This window comes from Nasonia vitripennis, chromosome 4 (genome assembly GCF_009193385.2).
Source record: "Nasonia vitripennis strain AsymCx chromosome 4, Nvit_psr_1.1, whole genome shotgun sequence".
In the NCBI taxonomy this organism is placed as follows: domain Eukaryota; kingdom Metazoa; phylum Arthropoda; class Insecta; order Hymenoptera; family Pteromalidae; genus Nasonia; species Nasonia vitripennis.
Genome location: NC_045760.1, coordinates 14,515,001 through 14,541,410, shown reverse-complemented (window position 1 = coordinate 14,541,410; position 26,410 = coordinate 14,515,001). Strand labels below are relative to the sequence as shown.

Here is a 26,410-nt window from a genome sequence, read left to right as displayed (position 1 = left end):
ATAAAAAGCGCAGCTCTGATGCGAAAACAAGTATAAAATTCAATCCCTCTCAAAGCAGCATGATCAGCACGTACACCCCGCAGATAAGCGACCGAGGTGAAAACGAGGGAGCGAAAAAAAAAATATCGAAAAGTGCCCCGCGGGCGACGAGTCCAACTCTTAAAACAAGCCGTAAGGGGGAGGTTTACTTGCCTAATCCTTCGACGATCTGCCCCTTCTTGGCTGGTAACAGCAGGATGGCTCCGGAGTTGCTCATCTCGTCGCGGGCCACTCACAGTGTCTCGCGCAATATTCCACACTTTGTTATACTTTCTCACTGAACTTGCGTCAATACACCGCCCGCGCGGGAAACTTCTTTCCTACGCAGCTTCGTTTCTTCTCTCTGTCCCTTACGATATCACAGCCGGTCGCGAGCGACGACCGGCGCGTGTGCGCCGCTGCTGCTGCCGCTCTGTAGTATACAGTATATAGAGCGAGCGTCGAAATGACCAATGTCCGATTCGCGCGCGGCCGTTAATCGACTGGCCGATTGAACGGAAGAGATAGAAATCTCCGAGGGAAAAGCAAGAGAGAGAGAGAGAGAGAGAGAGAGAGAGAGAGAGAGAGAGAGAGGGGATAGAGCTTTCCTGCGCTGTTTGCTCGGCAGAGATCGATCGGGAGGGTTTTTTCTTTTTTTATTCCAACCTGAATGCTGCGTGTTTGCTTTGCGCGATAAATAAGCGCTGATTCGAGATCCGAACCGAAAGAGCCGTGCAATTAGTGATGTGCATACGCGTGCGGGAAATTTTCGAGCCGGTCTACGCGTACAGGAAATTGGAAAACGAGCCCGTGGGAATAAACGAGGAATTTAGAGAGCGCGCGCATGTGCGTCGCCTAATGAAGACAGCGCGCGATGGTAATTGCAGCCGCTGGCCTCGAGGATGAACGGCCTCTTAATGAGAAGATAAGGCGCGCAGGTGCGTTGCGTGAGCACAGCTATACATATAGACCGCCTGTGCAGTGACTGCAGTTGGAAGTGACGAAAGCTCTCCGAGCGTCTGCGAGGAAAATCGATGCCGCTGTTGCCGAGTCGTCGTTACACACGCGGAACCGGCGAACACTAAATTTATATACCGCGCACTCGTTTCACAATAACCGATCACAAGCTACATTCTCCGCGCCGACACAACATCATACACGCGCGAGCAACAGCTCCGCAGGAGCACATGAGAGATAGCGCGCGGCAACGTGTCTCGAGCACTCGGTGTATCATATTTCGCGCCACTGCTGCCGGCGCGCTTACCTCGCTCTGCTCTCTCTCTTTCTCTCTCTCTCTCTCTCTCTCTCTCTCTCTCTCTCTCTCTCTCTCTGTCTTTCTCCTTCGACAAAGCGGCGCTACTGCTGCTGCTGCCGTCCGATCGTAGCTTCCCGTCCCGCGTGTGTTATATGATGCACTGCGCGAAAAACTCGACACACCGCTGGCGAACAACAAGTGTCCGTCAGACGCGACGCGAGTCGAGGAGAAGAAGCGGAGGAGGAAGAAGGTACGCACGCACACGGAGACACTCGACCAGAGAAGAGAGAAAGAGAGAGAGAGGTGTACCTACGGGAGAGAGAAAGAGAGAGAGAGAAGGTGTGTGTAGAAGGAGAGGACTGACGACTGCGCTGCGGCTGCTGGTTGACCGGCGAGAGAGGGCCAAGGCAGACAAGTGGTTTCAGCAGTAGTCGGGCTGCCGCGCGCACGCTTACACTCACTCTCTCTCTCTCTCCCCTTTCTCTTAGCTCGCTCACCTGCGCGACGCCGACGACTACTACTACGTCACGGGGGCTGTGCCAGCGCCAGCGGCGCAGCTCTAGGGCGCGCGCCTAACGACTCCCTGTGCTCGCTACTCCCTCTCTCGCTCTCCGGCTTATGCCCTCCTGTGCGTATCGGCACGCCGCTGCAGCCTATATACACTCCCACCACTGGTATACACTCACCTGTGCATGCATGTACCGACGAGCCTTTGACGCCCGCCTTCCCCTCGCCCTGGGGCATTTTTACCCCGATACACGTGCAACCTGTATATGTAGGTGTGTATACGCGATCGCGGCTCTATCAGCGCTATGTGCGGCTTCGAGGATACGTGTAGAACGTGTTTTCGCGTATCGATTAAAAGCGATGCACGCACGCGTATATACGTCTGATGTGTCAGCGACGCCTTGAACTGGAAGCCGGCTAATTTTAAGTGCCAGCCTATTTTCGGCCGCAGGATATGTCACACACACACACACACACACACACACACACACACACAGGCAGAGAGGCGCTGCTGCTGCTGATTCGACAGACTTTTCTTCGGGGATGCGGAATTTAATTGACGTGCGCTCGTTTTTTCCAACTGGTCGAAAATAACGAGCGAGTTACCTCCTAATTACATAATATTTTCCCGGGAGCCACGAGAAACTTCTGTTAATTATATAATCGGAGTAGTTTGCTACAGCTGTAAAAATCGAACGATATAAGGCGTATAATATCGTGCGCTGACTCCGGCGCGATTTCCCCGCGCTGCACGCGAGGACTTATGCACGCTTCATGCGTGACCGAGCCGTAATGCGTTTTTCCGAAAGAAAGAAAGAAAGCTTTATCGGCATATTGCTATCGCCGACGAAATCCGTTGTGGGATTTCACTGGCAGAGTCGTCGTCCGATTGAGGAAGACTGCGTTGACTTCTCATAGCACGGTCGCGCGAGGGCCGGAGAGAAAACGCCTTGCGTGCAGTTCTCCGAGGATTGAATTAGCCGGATTTTCGTTCGCTTGCAGAGAGCGAGCTGAGAGAGTATTTATGCATCGCTGCCGTTTAGCGGGAATACTTCAATGCGCATGAATAACTAGCCGAGAATCGTCCCAAAATCGAGTCTATGCTATCACCTACTGAATTCAAATATAAATCTGACGCGGTGTTTGAAAAGGCGCTTTATGTCAGCGAAATCCAATTACTCTGCGATAATCAGAGGTCGCAGATTTATGCGCGCGGAAAAAGCTCGAGTTAACCCGGCGGAAAGTTCGTCGATTACGTCAGGCTACGCGTATACGTAATCCGCTTTCTTTACGCACAAAAGCGCCTCTCCCCCACGCGTGTATACATTTACAAGAGCCAACCCTTTTGACGGAAAGTTTTTTTTTTAATTAGAAGAGGGAACGCGTGGTTCTCTACGTCGAATTTCACGTGAGGCCGCTTGCGATATTTTACGCGTTTATATGATGCACACGGCGATGCGCGTCGATCTTCATGAGGCTGTTTGTTAAGCAGTTAAGGACGTATGTATACGCGAGAGCCTCGATGGAGTCGTAAAAGAACGCAAAGGAATCGCTTGCGACCTGAAAACTCTCTGCGCGGTAGGAAATGAAATGGTCCCCTAAGGATCGTCTCGATGCTTTCAGCTCTCTGCCGTATACATATACGTACAGATCATCGAGAGCAATCCTCTCTTTATCCTCTGAAAACGGGGCTACGCTCTCTTTGAGTGCCAGACTGATTGAGGAAGCGAGCAGCCCGGGGAAAACGGAGAAAGCTGTACTTTACTCACGCGGTAGCAGAGCGAAGTAGTTCCTGTTTAAGTTAAGCTCGAGGTTATAAGCTACAGCCGCGCGAGCCCAACGATTGTTTGCCGAACGCACTACTGCTTCTTGCGCCGCGAGACCTTGGAAGAGAAAATGAATTCGCCCGGTGGCGCGCGATTAAAATGGCGAAAGCTGCGTGGCTGTAGATATAATATTGCACGTTTGCTTTCTCGTATCTTCGACGAGCTGCATCAAGCCATACCCATAATTCATTTGTTATAAATTCTCTTCATTAAAAGAGCATTGTACAGAGAACTTCTTTGCAACTTTAACGAAAGCTCCTTTTCATCGAAAATAAAGTGAAACTTGCATGTTATTACATTGATCCTCAAATAATCTTCTCGCTAACTAACAAAAGCAGCTTTTATAGAATTTCAAGGCATGAAATGGTTGAGAAGAAACCAAGACTGTATACATAAGGCAACACTGAATCTGCTTAGGACGAAAACAAGATTTAGAATGACAAATATAAGGTTGTATTTTTAATCGAAAAATAATAAAACCTAATGGTGTTGATATGTCGGGTAAAAAATGTTTTCAGAGAGCAAGTAACCTGGCGTGAAATTTCCCATTGACGTCAGTTGATCGACGATCAAAAAAGTAAAGAAAAAAAAACAACGCACGTAAACGGACCATAATCCCCCTTTTTGCGAATTTCATTCGAGCGGCGCGTACACAAGAGTTTATATAAGGAATCCCGTATCGACTAAACACGTATACGCGTCGCGCGGCTTCTAAAAATATTGCTGTATACACTCCGGCTTTTTTTCATCATAAGCGTTATTTTTACGCTCGCGATAGCAGCATCATCCTTTTTTTTTATAATAAACATACACCCGTTCTGCTTTCCATTAACGGTCTTCTTCATTCCGGAGCCTGGAATATCCTGCGTGTTCGAGAAAAAAATTGCAATCTCTTCTCTCTCCATGTAAAACAGTGAAAATTTTCACTATTTATGCAGTGAAGCAATTTCACTGTTGAAATAGTGTAATAATAACTATTTTGACACCAAAATTCGGTTTAACTTTTAGAACAGTGAAAATATGACTATTCTAATCAATGAGTCGCTAACATAAATACTATTTTGTCAAGTAAAAATTTTACTTTTGAATAAGTCAATCTGATTCACTTATTCAACAGTGAACAAATGAGAGGAGCGATACTAAAACTGAAACTCTTAAACCCGCATACCTCATTCACCCCATGCAGCAAAGTTTTAATAGGAAAAAAAAATGTTGCTTAATACGTTTGAAATGTCCGCCAAGAGGCGTTGATGCGGCGGCGCAAGAAACAGCACGAAGAGATACGAAGCTCACAACGGTAAGTCCCTTGACATGTATGAAATTAATTTATTGACAAAACTTTGTAAATAAATTAAATGTGTTACCTAAAGAAGAGTCACAATGCGAATCCACAGATTATCATGTCAAGGGACTTATCGTTGTGAGCTTCGTATCTCTTCGTGCTGTATCTTGCGCCGCCGCATCAACGCCTCTTGGCGGACATTTTTCAGGCGGATAAATGTTGGTAATTTTACGGTACATGAAATTATTCGTTTTTAAACAAGGAATACTTCTGTACTATTTTTATTATTCATTGATAAAAAAAAGATGGTCAAAATCGGTCATAAACAAAAAAAAATACGATTTTACTTTTTTTTTAATATTTTGCGTTATAATTTTTTTCCCGTAATGTTTATTATAAATATTTGTTAAGATATCGATAAAGAAATGTTTGATGCTCAAAATGACAGGTGTTGAGTTGAAAAATTTGGAATAGAACCGAAGTTATGCGGTAAATAGTGATGGAAAAGGTGAATTATGCAAGTAATATTCACTAATTTTGCAATAACTCGACTTGTAATTAATTTTTTTGATTTCTGCAAATTTGAGACTATTTCTACGTGAAAATGAAAGGTATTTTCAACGTTAGAATATAATTTTTGTATTATGTCTTCTTGTTACAGCGTTTTAAACAATTAAATTGTTAATAACTTTTTTAATTTACACGTTCATGCAAAATACCCTCGAAATTCGTGATCAGTGGGCCAAAATATACTTAGAAAACTTTGGTGTCTAACTGGACCTCCGTCGGCCACGAAAACCCCCCTGGCTCCTAGACTAATATATCAGATATGAAATTTTGAACGTAATAGTTCAGTTTAGGTAAACGGATAGCACGCACGACTACCACGTTGATGACCCAGGATCGATTCCCGCCATCGACAAAAAATTTAATTTAATTTCTATGTTTCTAAATAATATAATTTTCATACTAAATTAATAAAAATTTATAATAATAAGTCTAAAATAAATAAACAAAGAAAAAAAATTTTTTTGTTCCTCAGTGTACATTTCTAATCGATTTAAAATCCGAAATTTTCACTGATTTAAGCAGTGACCATTTCACTAATTCATTCAGTGAATAGTCACTATTTGGCAGTTGCATACTTTTCACTGTATAACTTAGCGCATATGCACTATCAATCAGTGAAATTTCACTATTTTACACGGAGAGAGTTCGTTTATAATTATGTATAGTAGGTACATCTCTTCCCTCTCCCGCGTTTCCAACAAATCCGGAGCTACATGAATATAAGGCCGACGAAGAATATCAGCCGCGTCAAATGCCGATGTACACTACATCTTGGGAAAAATCTCGCTGCGAGAAAAAGAAGGACGAGCAGCTATTCCCACGAGAGCCGCCGTAAAAAGCCCAAGTCCTTTACGAGCCGCCTCCGACGTTGTTTTGACATTCAAGCAGCAGCCGGCTCGTAGATGTTTATAGGTGCGAGTCTAGCACGCATATGCATATAGGTACGCGACCTGCATTTTATGCGAACGATTTTCCGGATTCATTTGATACACTGTTTTCTTTTTCGCGCGAAAATATATGTTTAAGTAAAAGGCTATTAAGAGACAAGTAGGACGTATAATAGACATACGCTAAACACAGGCTAAATCGATGCGATGTACTACAGTTTGAGATTCTGGGACATGCAGGGTCGTGATATCAATTAGATTACACGAAGAATTAATATTATTGTAAACATTTTCGGACTGCTATTGTATAGGTTATTCGCTTCAACACAGGAATATTCAATAGCAAGGTTACCAGTCATCACAGCTGACTGTGTAACTGTCTCCCTTTGCCTCTTATGCTCCTTTTCATACACGCTTCACCCACATCCCCTCGCATATAAGTCGATTTACTTAAAACACACGATGAATTTCGTTTATCGAGTTATACAATGCGAATATACCTTCGGGTCGTATTTGCGCAAGCGAAAAATCAAAGAGAAAATAAACAAATGACTCACGGCGTATTTATTCCAAACATCGAGATATTTCACCATAGCGACGACGGAATATTTATTCATAAAGGTTTATTTTAGCTTTTGCGCGAGTGCGGCCGACGATTGAAAAGGGAAGGAAGCTAACGTCTCTCGCGGAATGATATTCCGAGCTTCTTCGGTCTCTCTGCTCTCTCGCTCCTTTTTCGCGACGGCGCGCGCTCAAAATTTAATTCGCCGATCGACTCCGCATATTGCGGAAATCCATTTTCATATAATCCGGAAAATGATGGAAACGCAGCAGCAGCAGCAGCAGCAGCCAGTGAAAATTTGAATTTTCGAACGAGCCTGCGAGAAAACGACATTTACGCGAGCGCTTAACGATCTCAGCCACTTTTTCCGGTTCGCAGAGGCCAGGCGCGCGGCCGGGAAGTCGATTTATAAAAGGCAACCTTTCCCGAAAAAGCGAGACGTTGATGGCAAACTCGCGCTTATACACCTGTCGAGATTATCGTACAGCGCATCGACAGCTTATTTATATAAAGCTCGGGCTAGCGCGACATTGAACAAAGGCACTGGGTCATCGGGACTTTATATGTAGCGCGACTTCTCCTAGGAACATCTAGCGACGACCGAAAATAAGCTGGTCTCCTCTGGCATTGGCGCACACTGATGTACAAGTTGCGACATGATCGATTGCTGCCCAGGGGAGGTAAGAAAACGTTCGATCATTCCGTCGCCGTTTGTTTTTCCCCCTCGTTTGTGCTGGCCATATATGGTACACACACCTTTTTGTATTTGTCTTGCTGAACATTGACCGTTACTACTGCGTATTCTTTGTGGACACTTTCCGTAATTATTATCGGAACGCTTAAGTATTTTATCGAAAACTCGTCACAGTTTTCTTTTATGAACAGCTGTATAAACAGTTTACGATTCTCTACCGTCTATCTTTTTCTCTCTCTACTTTTTTCCACTCCAATCTTCGACTTCATAACTGCCATCCCGATCGATCCTGAATTCGCTAAACAACTCGCAGAAATTCGAATGGAAATTGTTCGAGCAAACACGACGACCAAGCGCGCGCGCGCACGATCTTTTTCCCTTTCCTATTTCCATCGCCGCTCGCTCGCGCCTTCCGGAACTAAAAATAGCAAACAGCCTATATCGAACGACGCGGATATTTTTTTCTAGCTCTCTACTGCTGCCGTGTATACTATATAACGCGCAGCATATACATTTATTGATAAAAATTCATTAGGCGGAATATTCTTTTCTTAACACGTGCATGAAAAAGACCCGTTTCCATGCCTCTAAAGTGAATGGCAAGCTGCTCATTTCGAGCGTGCGGGAGGGAATAGCCATTCCCTCCCGCTACTCATAAACACTCACAAACACTGAAAAATAATCAAATTTTTGAAAAATATTGATATTTTTTTAAAGAGAGTGGTTTACGACTCAAAATGCGCAACTTACCATTCACTCTATATGCATGAATACGGGTCTTTACAGGCACTTGTCAAAAAAAGTACAGCGTGTAACAAGGGGGGGAGGGCAATTTCTACCTCGGGTGAAATTTTAGCACTCGTTTCCGTCTCGTGCTCAAATCTCACTCTCATTAGAAATCGCCCTATTCCCCCCTAGTTGCACAATATACTATTTTCTCTTCGTCACATAAGCGCGCGAGGTAAAAGCCGGTTTTATATATCGTGACTTTGAGCAGCGCTGAATTGATAAAACTCTTTCTCTCCCCGGCTTTATAACGCTCTCTCATTCTCTCTCTTTTACGGGCTCTTTTTGAAAAGCATCAGATACGTTTAGTTATACGTATACACCCTTTACGTTTTATACGGGCACTTGCGACGCGTAACTCGTTTAACTTTTTTACGTATATTTTTTTCGCTTTCGCAGCGCGAAAGCCCATTAAGAGGGCTAACTTCGTCGTTCTCGATATAATGTTTTTACCGCGGGTCCGCACGCGCTCTCTGTCCTGTAACGAGACAATTTTTTTTCGCCTCTATACATACTTTCGCTGCTATAAATATACTCGCGACACACACGCAGCATCGATCGACGCGGCGTTACTTTTACGATCCGACTGAACACGCGTCTGTATTGATGAAAACTCATCGCACTCCGAACATCCGAGGCGCACACGGCGATCCTCGAAATTATACATACCGAACAACCTTAAAGGCTCAATCAGCATGCAAACCACGCAATGCTGCAATATTTATGCGATTATATACACTGAGAGAACTATATATTAAAATTTACTACATATGTAGGAAAAATTACTATATTAGATAGTAACGGCAGGTCATACTCGCTCCATGACGATTTTTACTATATTCATAGTAAAAATTGTTAGACTTATATTAAAATTTGTTACTACATTATATAGCAAAAATTATTTTAAGAATTTCTCCGTGTGCCAGAATTTGAGGTTATAAAGTTGATTTATGCAGTAATCAGAGACCAAAATCTATAATTTTTTGTGTATCTGGTATTATTAGGTGATAAAATATCATTCACTGCTATTATTTATTAATTTTGGTCAATTTATTATTAATAATAACTCATGAGTAAATGTGAGTAATATATCAGATTTGAAATTTTGTACATAACAGTACTGTTTGGGTAAGTGGTCAGCGCGCTCGACTTCCATGCCGGAGGTGTAGATTCGATTCCCGTCGCCGCAAAAAAATTTCTTTCTTTCATTTATTTCTTTCAGCATTAACTATCAATAATAATAATAAATAATATTCGAATAAGCGCGTAAAATTGACCAGCAAGAAAAAAAAATTTCATTTCAGTATAGAAATTACTATCTGGATAGTAAAATTTAATACAAAGCAAGTATAACCGCCCGTTACTATATAATATAGTAATTTTTCCTGTATACGTAGTAAATTTTATTATCTAGTTTTCTCAGTGTAGGACGTTTGTGTGCAGAGTGTCGTATTGTCAATCAGCCGGTAATCTAAAAATAACGTGCTGGGAGAATACTGTATACTACCGTGTCGCGTTTGGTCGGGGTAAGGGCGTTAGAAATTACGAGACAGAGAGAGAGGGGCAGGAGAGGAGGGAGTGGCAATGGCGGTCGGGAAAATTAATTTCGATGTAGAGGCGGTGATTGATAATCGTCAGTTTCAAGGACGCGAGAAAAACGGCTCACGCGCGAATCGAACAATTCAGATACACGATTGCGCGAATGCGGCATTAGGAGATATGGGAGGCGAGACTTGCGAGAGTGAAAGTGAATATTTATGCAGATCGTATCGAGTTATGGATATTCAATTTCGAAATTACTCTGCGGCGTGCATGTACACGCGCCAAGGAGAAATTCCGTGACCTACTGCTATAAGGCACACACACACACACACACATCAGGAGACAGAGGGAATGAAATTGAATCATCGATTTTAAAACGGGCGCGTTTAAAATTCAAAATTTCTTCGATTATTACTATTATTACTCGCGCGCGCGACAAGGTCTGAAAAAAATATATATAGACGGGGAAAAAATTATAGCCAGAGGGAGAGCTCGTGTCGTAAAATTTAAAAATTTCTCTCCCGCCGAGGGAGGGAGAACAATGGCTGAAAGGTCATAAAGAGACTCTCGGGCTTTTTCGTTACACAGCGCGGAGCGAGGAAATGCGCGCGCGCGAGCGTGAAAGCTCTAAAGCCGGATCTGCAGCGCATAAAACCGAAGAAAGCCGTCGCGGCCGAAAAATAATTTTTTCTCTCTCCCTCTCACTGCGCGAGACACCCGGGAAAAAGCTCGCATAAATAAAACGCGCAGCTGTCAGGAAAAGGACAGCAGTAGCGAAGTCAGACAGAAAAAGGCGCGATAACGATCATCGCGTATGCGCTATGTGTGTGCCTGAAGGTTACGCGTGGTGCAAGGGGAAGCGGTCATCGTTCAGTCAGCCGCGCCACGACTGTATATATAACTATAGGTATACACGGCGAAGGTCTGGCTCGCATGTCGCGAGCCAGTTAACAATCGAGGCAACCTGCATTTATGAATAAACCGAAGAGGGAAAGAGAGAGAGAGAGAGAGAGAGAGAGAGAGAGAGAGAGAGAGAGAGAGAGAGAGAGTCGGTGCTAAGGTCACAGACAATGAACCTCGTTCCAGTTCAGGGCTGTGTAGCGACGACGACGCCGCGCGCGCAGGCGTGTGTTGTGCATTGCCCGGGACCATTAGCCTCCCCTGCGGTGCGCGCGACGTGTATACTGTGCTCGCGCGGCACACGGGCCGAACTGCAGAAATCGACAGAGCGATTTCTCACCCTTGGCTTTTTTGCCCCGAGTATACACACGGCTCAGCCGAGGGTGATGGAAAATACACCAGCAGTTTGTATCGCTCGCCTGTGGAATTTACCGACTAATTGATGACTATTACATATGCTATACAAGGCGATGGCTGCGAAGGGAGGTGTACACTACCGGTGACTTGCAATTAGTTGCAGCGGGTAGAGAGAAAGCTTTGACAGACTTTTTTGCTGTTTTCGCGCAGCAGAGAAGAAAAAAGGAAATTGCAGGTTCAGCTAGCCGGGCAAAAGTTAGTTTTCCAGAGCTGTTAACCTCGCCTTTCTTTTCGGATCTGCTCGAACGAAGTCCCGCGCCGGTTTCGTTTTAGACAAGCGAAACACGCGGACTACTACGCGAGTTTATTATTACACGCGCGGAGAAATACAATTCAATTTACTAATTTCGTTGCATATCTCTTAGCGATCGGTGACTGTAGCTATGTATAGTGAAAGTTGATTAAATAAACTCTCGAGGAAGTTGAGGCTCACATCCATTGTGTGTGGAATTTTTACAAGTGGAAAGTAGCTAAATCAAATACAGCCTAGCTGCCAGTTCCAGAGCAGCACAGCAAAATTCCCATTTCCTTCTTCTCCGCGAGCCATCGATCATTAGCCCGAAACCATTTGAAAATACTTCCGGAGCTAAAGCAAAATCCGTAAAAGAAGCATGTTATTCCAAATTAAATCGCCCGGGAAACATGCGACTGTACACTCCATCACGCGAGCTTCTTCTTCTCCTTCATCGACGACGAGATCGTAAAAAATCGTAAAAAATGTTTGAAGGAAATAAATTGCTTCGCGAAGCGATAAACTATATCCGCGCGCACTCGCGACCCCTTAAAAAACGAATCGATACTCGCGGCCACGTGTGTGACCGTATTGTCGGCCTATTTCATAGGTGTACCGGACAGTCACGGCCAGATACAGAGGAAATGCATCGAATTGCGCTGCGGGTCGATATAGATTGACGTGGCAACAGTAGCAGCAGTAAAAAGGGCAAAGTCTATAATGTCCAATGATTATCGACGACACGGCCTTGACACCTGCCGCGACCTAGCCTCAGGTCTATTTCTCCTCTTGCACACGCGATGCATGTGTATAACGCATATGAATCATTCCATGAAAAATTAGCGACTGGAACAGCTATATAGTGTTACCAGACATAACAGATTTTGATGTAACATTGTTCTTTTGCTCAATTTTCACTTATGAATCGATTATTACAACCAATCTTTTTTCTTCAAATTGAACTACGTTCGCGTTCCACGTTTGTTGAATGCTCAGTTTCGTGGATTCTCTCGTGTAAATATGACCTGTGTATACATTATATCGATCTGACTCGACGCTCTACCTCTCTTTTTTCGAATTTTTCAATTCTGTTTATAACGAGGAATAGTCAATTTGTGCACGAAAAATGTTTGCCATTCGAATATGGGTCGCGATTGGTTATATCCGCGAGCGCGGCAACGGATCGATCGTTCACGCGTATGGGAATGTCCCATATGTTATTGTTTATCTATCTCTCTTGGTTTGGAATTTTCGGACTAAAATATAGAGAGCGCGACATAGAACCAGCTCAAAGGGGACGAAAATTCGAGTAGAAATACTACGACTTTGGTCAGAAATGTTAGAGTTGTCTCTGCATTGCATTTAGCTCGACTCTCGTTTTGCTCGTGTTCAATGAATCAACGACACGCAATACCGCGGTAGCCTGTACAGCGAAATAAACCGCACGAAAATTCCGATTAATTCATCAGTGGCTGGATCGCTCGAGCCGTGTAATTAAAAAAGCACGAAGCAACAGCCGCGCCAATAAGCGATGGCACCTTCATTCCGCCCAGCGACAATGACCATCAGCATAAGCGAGCTTTCAAGCTCGCGCTCTCGCAATAACCACAAATCACAACCCTGATGCTGAGCAGCAGCAAAGCACTGGCGACAAATCTCCAATCGCAAGTTATAACTTATTCAATCGGTATTTATCTATATATCGTATTATAGTGTCTCGTCTCTCGTTTCATCACTTTGCACACCAGCTAGATCTGTCGCGTCGTTGACTTCATTTTACTAATCAGGACGTGCCCCTTTCGAGCTTCTTCACGAGGTATTTACCTATACGACAAGGCGAGTGGAAACAAGCTCGGCTAACGATCGGGGCGAGGCTAATGGAATTACCAATCGGAAGCGCTATACTGCCGGAGCATGGGTTATACGCGCTGGGATTTCTTTATCGCCTGAAACGAATCAGCGGAGTAACTTGCTGTATTGTAGAAAAAATCTTCCATAGAGTCGATGCTGTCGTGAATTGAAAATTGTACAACTATATTTAATTCTGTGATGGATACAATAATAGATATACACCTTATAACTCGCGAATTCAGAATACACCTCGACGGAGAATCTCACGCGCATCCAGCTCTCGGCATTTCGAACTGCGCGAATCGCTTACCGCTTAATACACGCAGCGCTCCTAACTGTCCAAACGTCTTTGTTCGAAAATCTCGCGTCGATGAATATGTGCGCATCCGCGCAAATCGACTTGGCTGCGCGCACTGTCTGCGAAGCTCCGGGAGAGTGAGTCCACAACTATTACCGCTATACGCGAAACTCGTCTCTCTCTCTCTCTCTCTCTCTCTCTCTCTCTCTCTCGCTCTATTTGAATATACTGCGTACGTATGTGTTTTGCGAATGACGTCCGTTTATTCAGCAGAGTAGTGCAGTGTCCGAAAGTTTCGTTCGCTATACGTTCGTGGTTCGAATCAGTTGGCTTCCCGCATATATACGCAAGATATTGTTGAATAATTGCTCGGCGTGCGCACGCTCGCGAATAATGCATGGCGATGATCAGCCGCAATAACATGGAAAAGCGACGACGCCTCGGGGTGCGGAGATTTTTCGAAAAAGAGCGCTTCTCCTCTATTCAAAACGGCGATACAGCTTCCGTGCGTCAGCCCGAGAGCGAGAGAAATATGGCTCGCCGAGGGCGAGATACTGTGCCGTATATATAGTGTATAGAGAGACGAAGGCGTATAAGCCAAGCTCGCAATACGTATTGCTCGTATATAATATTTCAGATTTCCGCCAAAGCGAAATAGCTTCTTTCAGGCGCCTGCGAATTCGTATAAAATTCCTGCACAGAACAGCATCAGCTCCGGCTCGCGGCACTCGTAAACCGCGTGGTAGTCGATGGATTTAATCGGACGAAAATTAAAAACGAATCGTTATATTGTCACAGACGCACACGTCTGCAACGCGAGCAGCGAAGACGAATCAGCGATAAGAGTCCGTCGAGCCGTACTACGATGCATAGCGTCCGAATGCATCGTAGACGTTAGCTCAGTGGTTAGAGAACAGGCCTCTGGCTCTCGGGTCCGCGAGTTCGAGTCCCGTCGTCTACTTTTTCGCTTTCGACTCTGTCTCCTCTCCGTTTGTAACAATATGCTCTCCCGAGAAACGCGAAAGCTCCGATCATCCGGATGCGCGTGAGGTCGATATGCATGCAGCTCCGCTGGAACTGGGTCGGGCGCGGATCTGTGCAGCTTCCCTCTCGCTCTCGCTGTGTGCGCGTATACCTATACGTACATCTCGGCCCGAGTATACTGGCCGCGCGCGTTTCGCGAATTTATTGCTCCGGGGGAGCTATGGAGAGTGGGAGAGAGGGCAGCAAACAATCGCTGCAGCCTCCCCGTCGTGCATGTGCGCGTGTGTAGACACATTCACGCGCGCGAGCCAGCCCGCACTGGCATGCATATAGCTGTGCAGGAGGCAACTCAGCGCGCGACATAAAACCGGACGCGCGGAAGGCAAAAATTCTATATATGCGACGGGCTTTGTTTTATATCCGCGGAAGACATCAGGATATTTTAAAATCAATATCGAGTCGCGCAGCAAGCTCCCGAGTGAAGCACAGAACCTATAGTAGTTCTATAATCAGTGTCGAAATGAATCAACGATCGATCGTTCAGGAAATTAAGAGGACCGCCACACCGCTCGCACCTTTTAAACTCTCGGAGAAAGAGTTCTTCCCCAGAAGAATGGGCCGCCTCGAGACTGCGCAGGTCGCGCGCAAAGGAGAAAGAACTGCACGGCTGAGAGGGAGATGAACCGCCCTCTTGCACTCGGAGAAAGGATACGGTAGAGCACCGCCGGAGGAAGTTTCTACGTTCCCCGGCATTATGGTCCCCCGCGGCGAGATCTCAAGCCTGCGGAAAAGTACGCAGATCTCGAGGCTATATATACACAGTTCACACACAGAGCTTTGGAAGGAAAGCAATGTTTCGCGCTACGTCTATGCATATCTAGATATATACAACTGCACAACTGGCTTTTAAGGAAGTTGGTATATGTAGGAGAGATCTAGCTTTCTTACCGACTTGACCCGGATAAAGGTCTTTTACGCTGATCAAACGCAGTCCTCGGTGCTTAATGGCCGATATAATTGCGCGCGACGAACGTTCTTATACCGTGCGGGAGAGAAATCGCAACGACGTCGCTTCTCGCAATGTCGCCAGCAGCAGCTCGCTGATTTTCCCGGGGCTGCAGGATCGCGACGTCGGGAAAATTGAAACAATTACTGTACACGCGAGCTTGGAATTTCCGCGGTGTACGTATGTGGCTATGAAAACTGTATCTTTAATTATAGAACCCGAGGAGAAAGCTGTCTGCCATTCTTCTGGGCGTCGCTGTGTATATGTGACGTTAAACCGCGACGTATACCAGAAGCGAAACGCGCTTTTTACTAGGCTCTAGAAGGAAATTGCCTGGTGCGCTCTTATAGTGCGCAGGCGTATGCGGGGGTGCGATAAACAAAAAAACAACGATGCGCGTTTTCTCATCATCGCTGGATTTTCATTAGCCCATGTTTCACGATAATTTATCTGGGCCAACTGCGATTAAAACTCTCCGTTTAAAACTCCACGCGAACTGAAAAAGGAGGGTGAAAATAGTCGAGCGCAGAGCGAACAAAGTCGAATGAAAATTCAACTGAATTTCATTAACGCCGCGAATGCAGCGGGAAGATCGAAAAAGAGGAAAAAGCCGCGTGCGATTCGAGATCCAGTTGGAGGCGACATAAGATTCTGCAATTATGTAAGGTATAGAATTTATCTGGTAACGCGAGCGAGAAGTTGTGGAAAGCGATTTTTAATGTCACAATTATATACCGGCCGCAATGATTGCCGAACATTGATAGGCGTCTCCATATAGCCATTGTATTCCACTTACATACGCAATATGAACGAAAACGTTTGCAGCGCCCGGAATATTGGTATACGAGTCAACGCGAAAGTGATACGGTCAAATCACTCGGCGGGAGATAAATTTCGCGACCGCGCGCAGGGAGAGGCTATAGGCACAGAATTTTAACGAAGCTGCGCGCGCATCGATTCCGACCGCAGATAAAAGATGAGCCCGATATCCGTTTCCGCCTCCTATCGTCGGATTGTAAAAATAGACGGTGGGGGGTGCCTTTAATTTCCATTGTCGTCATTTTAAACGAGACTCGAACGGGAACTGGATACACGTATTGCAGCGGGTAAGTGATCTCCGGGAACTCGGGTTATTTTATTGGAACGAAATTAGCATTTTCTAATTTTTTTAATGCTATACTCTTCATAACGTACACGGATTGAATAAAAGATTTCATACCATGTTCGTTTCTAGATGAATTGATCGAGTCGAAGGAGGAACTCATTATACTTATAGCTTCGAGGTATTCATGAATATCTCCGATATCAAATAACTACTTATGTATACGGCGATGTGATATATGTATATTTGAAAAAGTCAACGTCTAACTTACATGTAGTGGTGCTGATGTCGAGAAAATGCTCCAGTAGGGGTGTTCCGTTCCGCTCCGACTGCTGCCCATCTGTAATAAGAATCGTGACTTTTAGCAGTTTCGATATTGTGTACTTTATTATTATAATCGTATGAAAAAACGTTTAATAACGTTTGAAGCTACTCTGTAAGATCAACCCCCTTACAGCGTATCATGATGTATAGATAACGATGTCAAAATACAAGACCGTCTCAAATAGCTATGCAATACACAAGAGAACGACGATCAAACCGTCCTCATCAAGACCGAAGCCACAGCATCGTCACACACAGAGTATAGCTGTGACAAAGCTCGCGTCAATTAATTGCACCGATGGACCTTCCTCGAGTTCGCGACAACTCGGCCTTGGGTGCAAGAGACACTCACCCACACTCACCCACACTCTCACCCACACTCACACCCACACACACCTACACACACACAAACAGAGCAGCAGCAGCAGCAGAAGAAGAAGAAGAAAAGGTGCTGACGCGGTCGCACACGCGGGTTAAGCCCCACCCCACCGGTCGATGCGAAACCCCGCCGACGGGTTATGCTCCGCCGCTCAACTATTTCCCTGCAGCCATAGCTGCATGCAACACACAGACACATACAGCGCGGGACGGTCTGCCTGGGCGAGCGTATTATGCAACGTGAGTGCGCGAGCCTCTTAGCCCGCGGCCATTTCCGAATCCAAGGCCAGCACGCAGTGATTACCGGCTCGATTGTCCGTCGATGAGGATCGGAATTTCGGCATTTCTGGTTCAGCAGTCATTCAAGCTTCCGAGCTTGCCCGCTTTGCGATTGCAATCGAAAGTCGCATTTTCATTATGGATTTGCGAGGTCACTTGCGATTCAATTTTTCCACGCTTTGCGCCGAGGGCTACTCTACATCGTGTCACTTGGCAGACGATTAATTCATTGGCTATAGAGCGAGGGGAATTCGCGACCTCCGGTTTATGTCATTAAAGTTGGCGCGCTCGCCTGCAAATTCAATTAAATTCCTTAATTTTATTAGCGCAGCCTTACTGCACCGGAGAATCTTCGATACATCGAACCTACACATGTATACACTGACGAGCTGGCGCGTTTTCATCAGCTACGTGCAACGTTGCTGTTATATAAAAATTCCTCGACAAAATAGCAAACATGCTTGCGATACAAACGCGAGTCAGTCTGTAATCTCTGCGCTAAGAAAGCGCGCGAAATGAGAATGTACAAGATGCCAGTCGCAAAGAAGAAGCGGAGCGGAATGAGCCAGTTGAATTTCGAGAAAGAGCCGACAACTCGTACAGCCTCTGTAATCTCGAGATATACTCGACAGTAGGCAAGATATTCGCAGTGTATACAGCATAAGGGATGAGGCGATGGTACGTCGTGTGCGATTACGCCAGAGCAGGTTATTTTCGGATCCGCTCGCCTGACGCAAGAGAATGCATCATTTGCATCTCTCTACCCGCGAGTAGTGTTGCCCGCTGCGAAATGTATAATCGAGTGGACTGCACGGAGTCGGCGTGTATATCCGCGTAACCTTCAATCCCAAAGTGAACCTCGTTACGTAAGCGCGCTAAACTGACGGAACAGGGAGATGCCGACGCGGACTCGAATTTTCGATCGATCGCCGCTGGGGAGCGAGATCTAGAAGGGTATACTCCGCCTCCTGAGAGGAATATTTTTTCAACCCAATATATCAACGTCTCTTGGATCAATGCGGTGCGGGAATGTCGTCAGAAGGTGTGTAGCTATTTTCACAAAGAGGGACATTATCTGAAAATGATCTTGAAAGCTCGAGCTGGAAGCGGAAAAATATCGGGTATCGGAGACTCTTGGAAGTAAGACGTAAGACTTTCGATATAGATTACGACTTCACCGGTAATCCCACGTACTTAAGAAGATTTCGCAAATAGTTTTATGATACTGGCGAAGATCAACGACAATGTCAGCGAGTTAAATAATGCGCAGTAATAATGCATTCGCTCTTCAATTAAGGTATACAAACCTGTACAAACTTGTCACGCGTAAAGTTAAACGAAATTAAAACGAATTTGCACGCTCTTGTCGAGATGCTGGTACCTTAGTTAGAGTTCCTATTGAGGCTAATAGTAGCCTCATTTGTATTTACATGAGATTATACGTTATTTCTAAACATAATTTGTAAATGAATTTACTCATTTTAGAAATATAACATTTCAAGTTTTTCATCTAATTAAATTTGTCGTAATTCTGCACAAAATTACAAAAGAAAACACATCCATAAAATAGCTTATTATTTTTGCTCTTTCTTAGCATTCCCTCTACAATTTCTTTCAACTGTGCTTCGCCGTAGATGTACGTAGAAATGGTACTTGCAAACTTTCATCCAACGGCAGACATGCCTCGAGCGTAGATCTTATTTTAATTTTAAATTACCTGAGTTTTACGTGCGCAAAGTAAGAATGAAAAGATAAAAAGCATCATCAACGAGTGACTCACAATTGTCGAGAATGGAGTAGGCAATTTTGAGAGAAACTGATGAATAAAATATGATGACATGTGCGTTGAAATAAATTACTACTATACATGCATATTTGAGTTTGGAGATTAACAAATTCTGGAAATTAGTCGAGTCTGCGCACTGCATGTAATAGTTAATTTAATTAAATAAGTAATTTTTTACAGTTTAAACATTTAACATGATGTTCATCTCGTTATGATTCTCTTTATCATATTGTTAATTTATTGATTCATTATTCGTCGTTTGTTCTCAGCTTCTTGATGTGGAAGCTTTTAGAAATAAATTACCTTAATTGGACTCTTCATTTTGTAATGGTATATCGCTGAACGTATTCATTAATTTGCATAGCTGATTTTCATCTTAATAATTCAATGAAATTCCGTCAAATGTTTCAATTGGCATTTGCGAATACTGCAAATATTTATCTTAAAACCGAGCAGTCAGAACGAGAGAGTTAATAATTATGTATCATAATTTACTGATGAGCCCGAGTCATTTGTCGGGCTGAATCATTTCGTTAAAAATAACAGCTTCATAATTTGAAAGTATAAATCTACTAACAGACTTATTCCAAAACTCAAAATAATCAATGAACGAGAATAAAGGTCCTATTGGAATCGGATAAGTCGTGTCAAATTCCTTCCGATCAGCAATCAATCATTCTTAGATAGAATTCACAGAATCAGAACACGTACCAACAAACTACGTCAGTCAATATAAGGGTGCCGATGATTGAAAAATATTTCCATCATCGCTCGCATATAATAAAACTCTCGTCGAACTCTTCGCCGAGATGTGCATTCACTTTATGATCGAGCTGATTGAAGGAATTAAACCGCGTTCTCGCAGCGCGCAAATAAATCCTCAACGACAAAATTAATGCGCATATTGCAGCTGCCACCGCATGTCAGCTTTGGTGCAGTACATCCATTAATAACACATACCTATACATATACGTGTGCCTGCGTGTGTGTGCGCGCGTATGCACCAGTGAACATCAATGAGTGGCAATTGGCAGAAAGCGCGACACTATACTGGCATAACGACAAAGAGCGCCGGGCATCGAGAAAAAGACAGACTAAAAAATGTGAATGCGCGCTATTCCAGATAAAAAGGACTGAATGAAAGTTATGCAAATTCCGAGCAACGTTTGGTCATTGGAACGAATAAAAAACATCATAAGACGCGTTCTGGTTTGAAAGGGTAGTAACATTATTCTTTATGGGTACCGAACGTTTATACCTTTTTCGTGTGACACAAAGCATCGGTAAACATTTACATTACGTACTCATACAACAGAACCCTTAGTGAGTCTCATTAACTCAAACCATTTCTTTGTTTTACTCGTTTTTTTATTGATTCGTTACTGCAGATAAATAAAATCAAGACCACTTCCACAATTTGCGAACTTTGATCTCTCCAAAGGTTTCGGTCTCAAAGAAAAGCTTCGTGCACGTGGCGAAATATATATGTTTACCATACCAATGTAGCGTTTCGCCTAGACAAGGGCCCTCGAACTATTGCCCTAAATCTACTGCTTATCCGCGCTTGAACAATAGCAGCAAACACACAATGGATCACGTAGCCGAGTGGTAAACGCGCGTACCTGATACCACTTACGTTAGAAGACCTGCGCCAATAAGCTGCGTTACCACCACTTCTCCGTATGCGTCGGTTAGCACATCGGCTGTATGTATTAAAGGAATGAACACTCCTTGATAATATCAAAAAGGACGCTGCAGTTAAAACTTTTTTCATTTCTTAAGCTGTTCACGTTATTCCAGATAGCTTGTTGTTGCCGATGCTTTTAACGCATAGAGCGTGAGAAATGCGTGGATTGAAAACAGAATCACGATAGCGACGCGTGTAGCTTATGGAGAACGACAATTAAAGCGAAGTATTTTATGTGCATACACCAGTCAATTGACTATCATTTCGAATGATATACCCCAGACTTAGCATGCATAAGTGAGTTAACAAGACGATGTACCCGCTGTTTAATAATACAAACGAAACCTGATGGATGTGCATATAGAGTGCATTCGGGATCAACTTTTCAAGTTTTACGATGTAAAAAGCATCTGAATAAAAGGTCGATGAAAGTATTGCCGTTGAATAAGTCATGAAACTCTCAACGCGATCTTCTTTATTTCGAGTCGTTGCTTTGGCAATGATTTATGCAAGCGGAAGACTTCGATAAACGCTGCAAACTCAGAGCGTCTTTGGAACGTGCCGACCCCTTTGAACAGCAAAGGCGATATACCCTGATTATGGTTTGCATGTATAACAAGATCGATCGAAGCGAAAAGCGAATATTGGATGCGAGAAGTCCTAATTGGATTTGGCAAGCAATCGCTGCTAACTAAAGTGATCGTATGATGTGTTTCATTATTTCACTCCACTGCAAAACTCTGTACAAACGTTTCAAACGCCGACATCTCTCGTTCTATTAGCCAAAAATAATAAAGAAAGCTTGTCTGCCGCACACACGCACACACACGTGTGTGTGCCGAGTTTACCACTGCAGATAAGCGAGAGAGTACAAAGCTTAAAGCAACATCCTCGGCACGACAAAGACAGCGACCATAAATTTGAAATCTCTCAAACCAGCAGTACTGGCAACCGAGACGTGGCACGACCAGAATGGAAAGTCGAGAAAACGACGACTCCTAAGTCGAGTAGAGACGACCAAGCAAAGCTTATAAGCACGAAAAAAAAGATTCCACGCGCTCGTAAATAAACATGGTTCCCTGCAACAAAAACGCGTGGATAAAACTCGCGTAGTATAGTTCTTTAGTCGGAAAATGAAAAAAAAAGTTATGACGGGTATAGGTAAAAATGAAAAAACGCGACGAGGCCCGTCTTACCAAGTCGCGCGTATCGACCTATCGATTGTTACGTAGTTTGGCAACCTTGATTTGCTACTTGCTGCGGAAACTTGAGTCTCTCACTCCCTCGATTTTGCTCACTCGATCTTTCGCTGGCTCGACACTTGACACGAATCGGTCGCGCTCACATCAGTCGGTAGAAAATGTCCTTATGCGGTTATCACGCCCGCTGCATATGAACGTTGTCGGCGGGTATAGTAAAAGAGTCAGGAATTTAAAAAAAGTAGTGTGATAGCACCATCGTATCGTTAAGATATCAAAGCCATTTACACTCTTAGCAAGAGGCTCGCTCAAAGTTAGTACGATTTAGTGGATACATTATTGATTATAATGTTCAGTTGTTTTAGTCTAGAGTATCATGACCCAATCATCTTAGAGTAGAATTTCTATCCGCATAAAGCAATGAAGCTCCTCTTCTGATTCATTTACTAATCAAGTACAACGCAATCATAATGTCAATAATTAGTTAAGCATGTTCAAGATTACAATAAGTACACGGAATAACCGAGGTCTTAATTCTTAAAATCAACAAAGATTAAGGAGTAAGCTTACAGAAACAATAAAGTGGGAAATGTATAGTGAAGTGCGTGGGACGTTCACATGATACAATGTAAACGTCAATGAACGCATATCTAAGCATTTAATACCAGAAGAACGTTACACGTGATGTTATCTTTATATTGTTGTATAATTTTTTCTGATTGTCAAATAAACATTTGTTCAAATCACCTTATTCTTCATGCAAACTTTTTTTATCGCGGTTCGTCTGGTAAGTTCAGGTGAAAATCGAATTTTTTGAATTTTTACGAATACGGAAGATTCCAAAAACGAAGACTCGTGTTTGTATTTTCTTAATCCTTTAAACACACGTGCGAATAGGTTCTCCCAGCTCAATTGTCCTGCTGTGAAGCAATTGTTGAACCTCGTGAAAAATATCAATATCAATCCAGGGTAAGATAAACGGGAAGAGTCCATTTCTTCTTGGAAGCATGAAACTCGCATGGTATATCGAGGAATCATTGCAAGATCGAACAAATAATACGCTTGCGTCGACAGCAAATATTTGAACTGGCTATGCGCGTGCTTCTGCAAAGGATGATGCTTTCGTATTTTCTTTTTCCCAGTTATTGCGCGCTATCGCGAATCTCACGGCTTATCAAGCTGCGAGTGGCGAAGGATTTCATTCTCTCTGAATGGACATATGCAACGTGATACGTAGTCGATACAGCTCATTGTTTATTGTTTTCAAGTCTTGCTTTTATGTACTGCGAACGAAAGACGTACAAGAACATTTGGTTATGCAATATACGTATTTACGAAAAAAAAATGTTGACTTAAACTACGACATCTATATACCGTAGTTTATTCAAGGTTTATAATAACAGTAAATAGCATATACTTATAAAGCTTTTACCCGTTTTAAGCTTGAACTATTTACCCGTGATTACGAAATTGCAGTTAATCACCTGGTTTCGAGTAAAATTGCAGGTGCAGCAGAACTTTTCGTGATGGATTGAGACAAAAGGCTTTCTCTCTCTCTCTCTCTCTCTCTCTCTCTCTCTCTCTCTCTCTCTCTCTCTCTCTCTCTCGCTTGCCTTTCTTCAGCTGCAATAATCAAGCCGAATCGATAGAGCCGTAAAACCGAAATTCGACAAGCAGCTGGCAAACATAATTAACCGCCTCGACAACTACATTGTTTTCCGTCGCAAGCCCGTAAATACATTGTCTCGCAGCCTCGTAGTGGGAAGAGCGAAAAATCGCCTGCGAAATTCAAGGCAATGAGATTCGCCCATTCAGAAAGCAATTTGTATGGAAATTTTTCCCTCTCGCACTCGCTGCCTCAAAAACAAGCCCTCCTCCCCCGAAATAAGTAGAATTAAAAAAATAAAGAGGGAAGAAACCTTGACTAGAGAGAGATAGGGAAAAAAATGAATCAATCGACGCGAACCACTGTATACAAGCTATATGCATATTGCATCGCAGAAATGAGGAAGCCAGCAGCAGCAGCAGAAGCGGAAATTCAGTAGCTATAGGTACATGCGCTGCTCGGTGAAAATTTATTCGTATTCCCGGCGAAAGTGTGGCGCGCGCTCGTTTCTTGGCACGACGCGTTTGTTAATTTGCCGGAGGATTCCCCGACGGCGTCGCGCTGAGTAGTAAAGTTCACCCGGAGGAACGTCGTCCCGAGCGACGGCTCTTCAGCCACTGCAAGGAGGGGAACTCTGCTCCCTCTCTCTCTCTCTCTCTCTCTCTCTCTCACCCTCTCTAACTTTCCGATGATAAATAACGCGCGCACGATTCCCCGCAGTTCGCGATCTCTCGGTACCCCCCGTCCTCCTCCGTCGTGCGCCACATTTTGCCCTTTTTTGACACTTGGCAACGCGCCACACGCGTGTCTGCCGTGACTGTGTGTGTGCGATCGCGAATGCAACTATTTTATAGATTCATTCGAATTAGTGTAGCTGCGCGCAAGTTTGCTAATTTGCATGTGCCTGCACTGGCGACAGCGGATTTCGCCTCGTTCGATTGAACGCGGTAAACGAGCCACGAGGGAATCATGTGTGTGCACGTGTGCGTGTGTGTGTGTATGCCGTGAGATAACTGTACTCTCGCTTTAAGGCGTCTATTTGACTGTGTAGCGCTCGTTTCAACGATTCAAGTTCAAGGATGCCGCGCACGCCCCGCGGAATGTCCGCTATTAACTTGATCTATTTGCCCAGTAAACACGGGAGAGAAATGAAAGCGGGATCCGCGCGAGGCTTCTGAAACAATGGCTCTTTGGTTTGTTTTCCCCCGTGACGATGATGCATGTTTGCGCGATTATTTTTCGGCTTTGTTCAGTGCAGTGAGTTGTATGATGGCTCGCTGCGTGACACGCGCGCGCGCGCTTAGATAAGTGCAGCGTGTGCTTTGATTTATCAGACAAACAAACTTCCTCACGGGAAAATACAATTTGCGTTGTGTGCTCACTGCAGTGAGTGATCAATTTCATCAACGCTGTTCGTATGCAAAGCATCGTATTAATGATTTTTCGCGCGACGCCTTTCCGTGTGCATCGCAAATGAGAGACTCGATCGCGTATCGCTCTGTGAATTCGGAAGTCTGATCTGGGCTTAATTTCTGCGTGCTCCAAATTGTCTTCTTTAATAAGGGATTTTATTATTCCGGTAACGAGGTGAGACGTGCTTGCTTTTTAATTTTAAAACATCCAAGTTTGATGTAGCGTAATTATGTACGCTTCGATGGTATTTTCTGAACGAAGTAGCGTTTGAATGAATAATACGCTTTTAGAGGAACTGGAGGGTTGAAAGCTGAATTCGAATAAAATTATCGGTCTCACCGAAAGCTTAAAAGCTCAATAAGAAAGCCGAAGCTCTCCGCCATTCTCTAATGTCCTCGTAATTAATAAGTCGCGCGATATCGTCGTTTCGAGTTAACCGCAATAATTCATAATTTCCATGGACTATAACCAAATCTCGCAATCCATGCGAGAGGGCACTTGCAGTGCAAAATGACGCCTACGCTTATCGCCTCACCAGTGACACGTGCCAATTTCGAGCTCTTCGCAGCTAACTCACTATACACGAGCGCAGTCCTCTCGAACTCATTGACGCCAGAGCAACAATAAAAGAGGCTCGCGCGCGTGCCGCGCCTTGTAGAAGTTCGCGGGGGCGCCACGTGTTAGCACGTTAATGCGACTCGCGTATACACACACAGTACATGTATTGGTATACTTGCTTGCATCGCTACCCGAGCGAGAGCAGTCGTCAACGTCCGCACGTGTGCGTATGGGTGGCTAGATGTAGATACAGCTGCATCGGAGTGTGAATCAACGACGACACTTGGCGCAAGTCAACCGCTTATTTCGACTGTGTATCAAATTCAGAGCCAACGGACAAAGTTAATTGTTATTATTTTGTATACACTTGAAATTTCGAGCGTCAAATTTCTAATTCAGCTATGGATGTACAGACAATTTTGGAATCTCGAAGAGCACTCTTGAGGTAAACAAGCCCGTGG

General features: G+C 44.2%; 1 protein-coding gene across 7 annotated transcripts in view; it reads right to left on the bottom strand.

Annotated features, from left to right (window-relative positions):
• The window catches only part of LOC100116848 (solute carrier family 12 member 4), a 147,668-nt gene that overhangs the window by 114,947 nt on the left and 6,311 nt on the right, over positions 1-26,410 (bottom strand). For 3 of the 7 annotated variants that reach the window (XM_016987985.3, XM_008210249.4, XM_008210248.4), the window contains exon 2: positions 16,991-17,059. In XM_016987985.3, coding sequence (XP_016843474.1) covers positions 16,991-17,059 — 69 coding nt within the window. Of the gene's footprint in view, positions 1-192; positions 1,742-16,990; positions 17,060-17,174; positions 17,200-26,410 lie in introns of those variants that run through there. The other 4 variants (XM_031929429.1, XM_032599819.1, XM_032599818.1 and 1 more) reach the window with 4 other exon arrangements.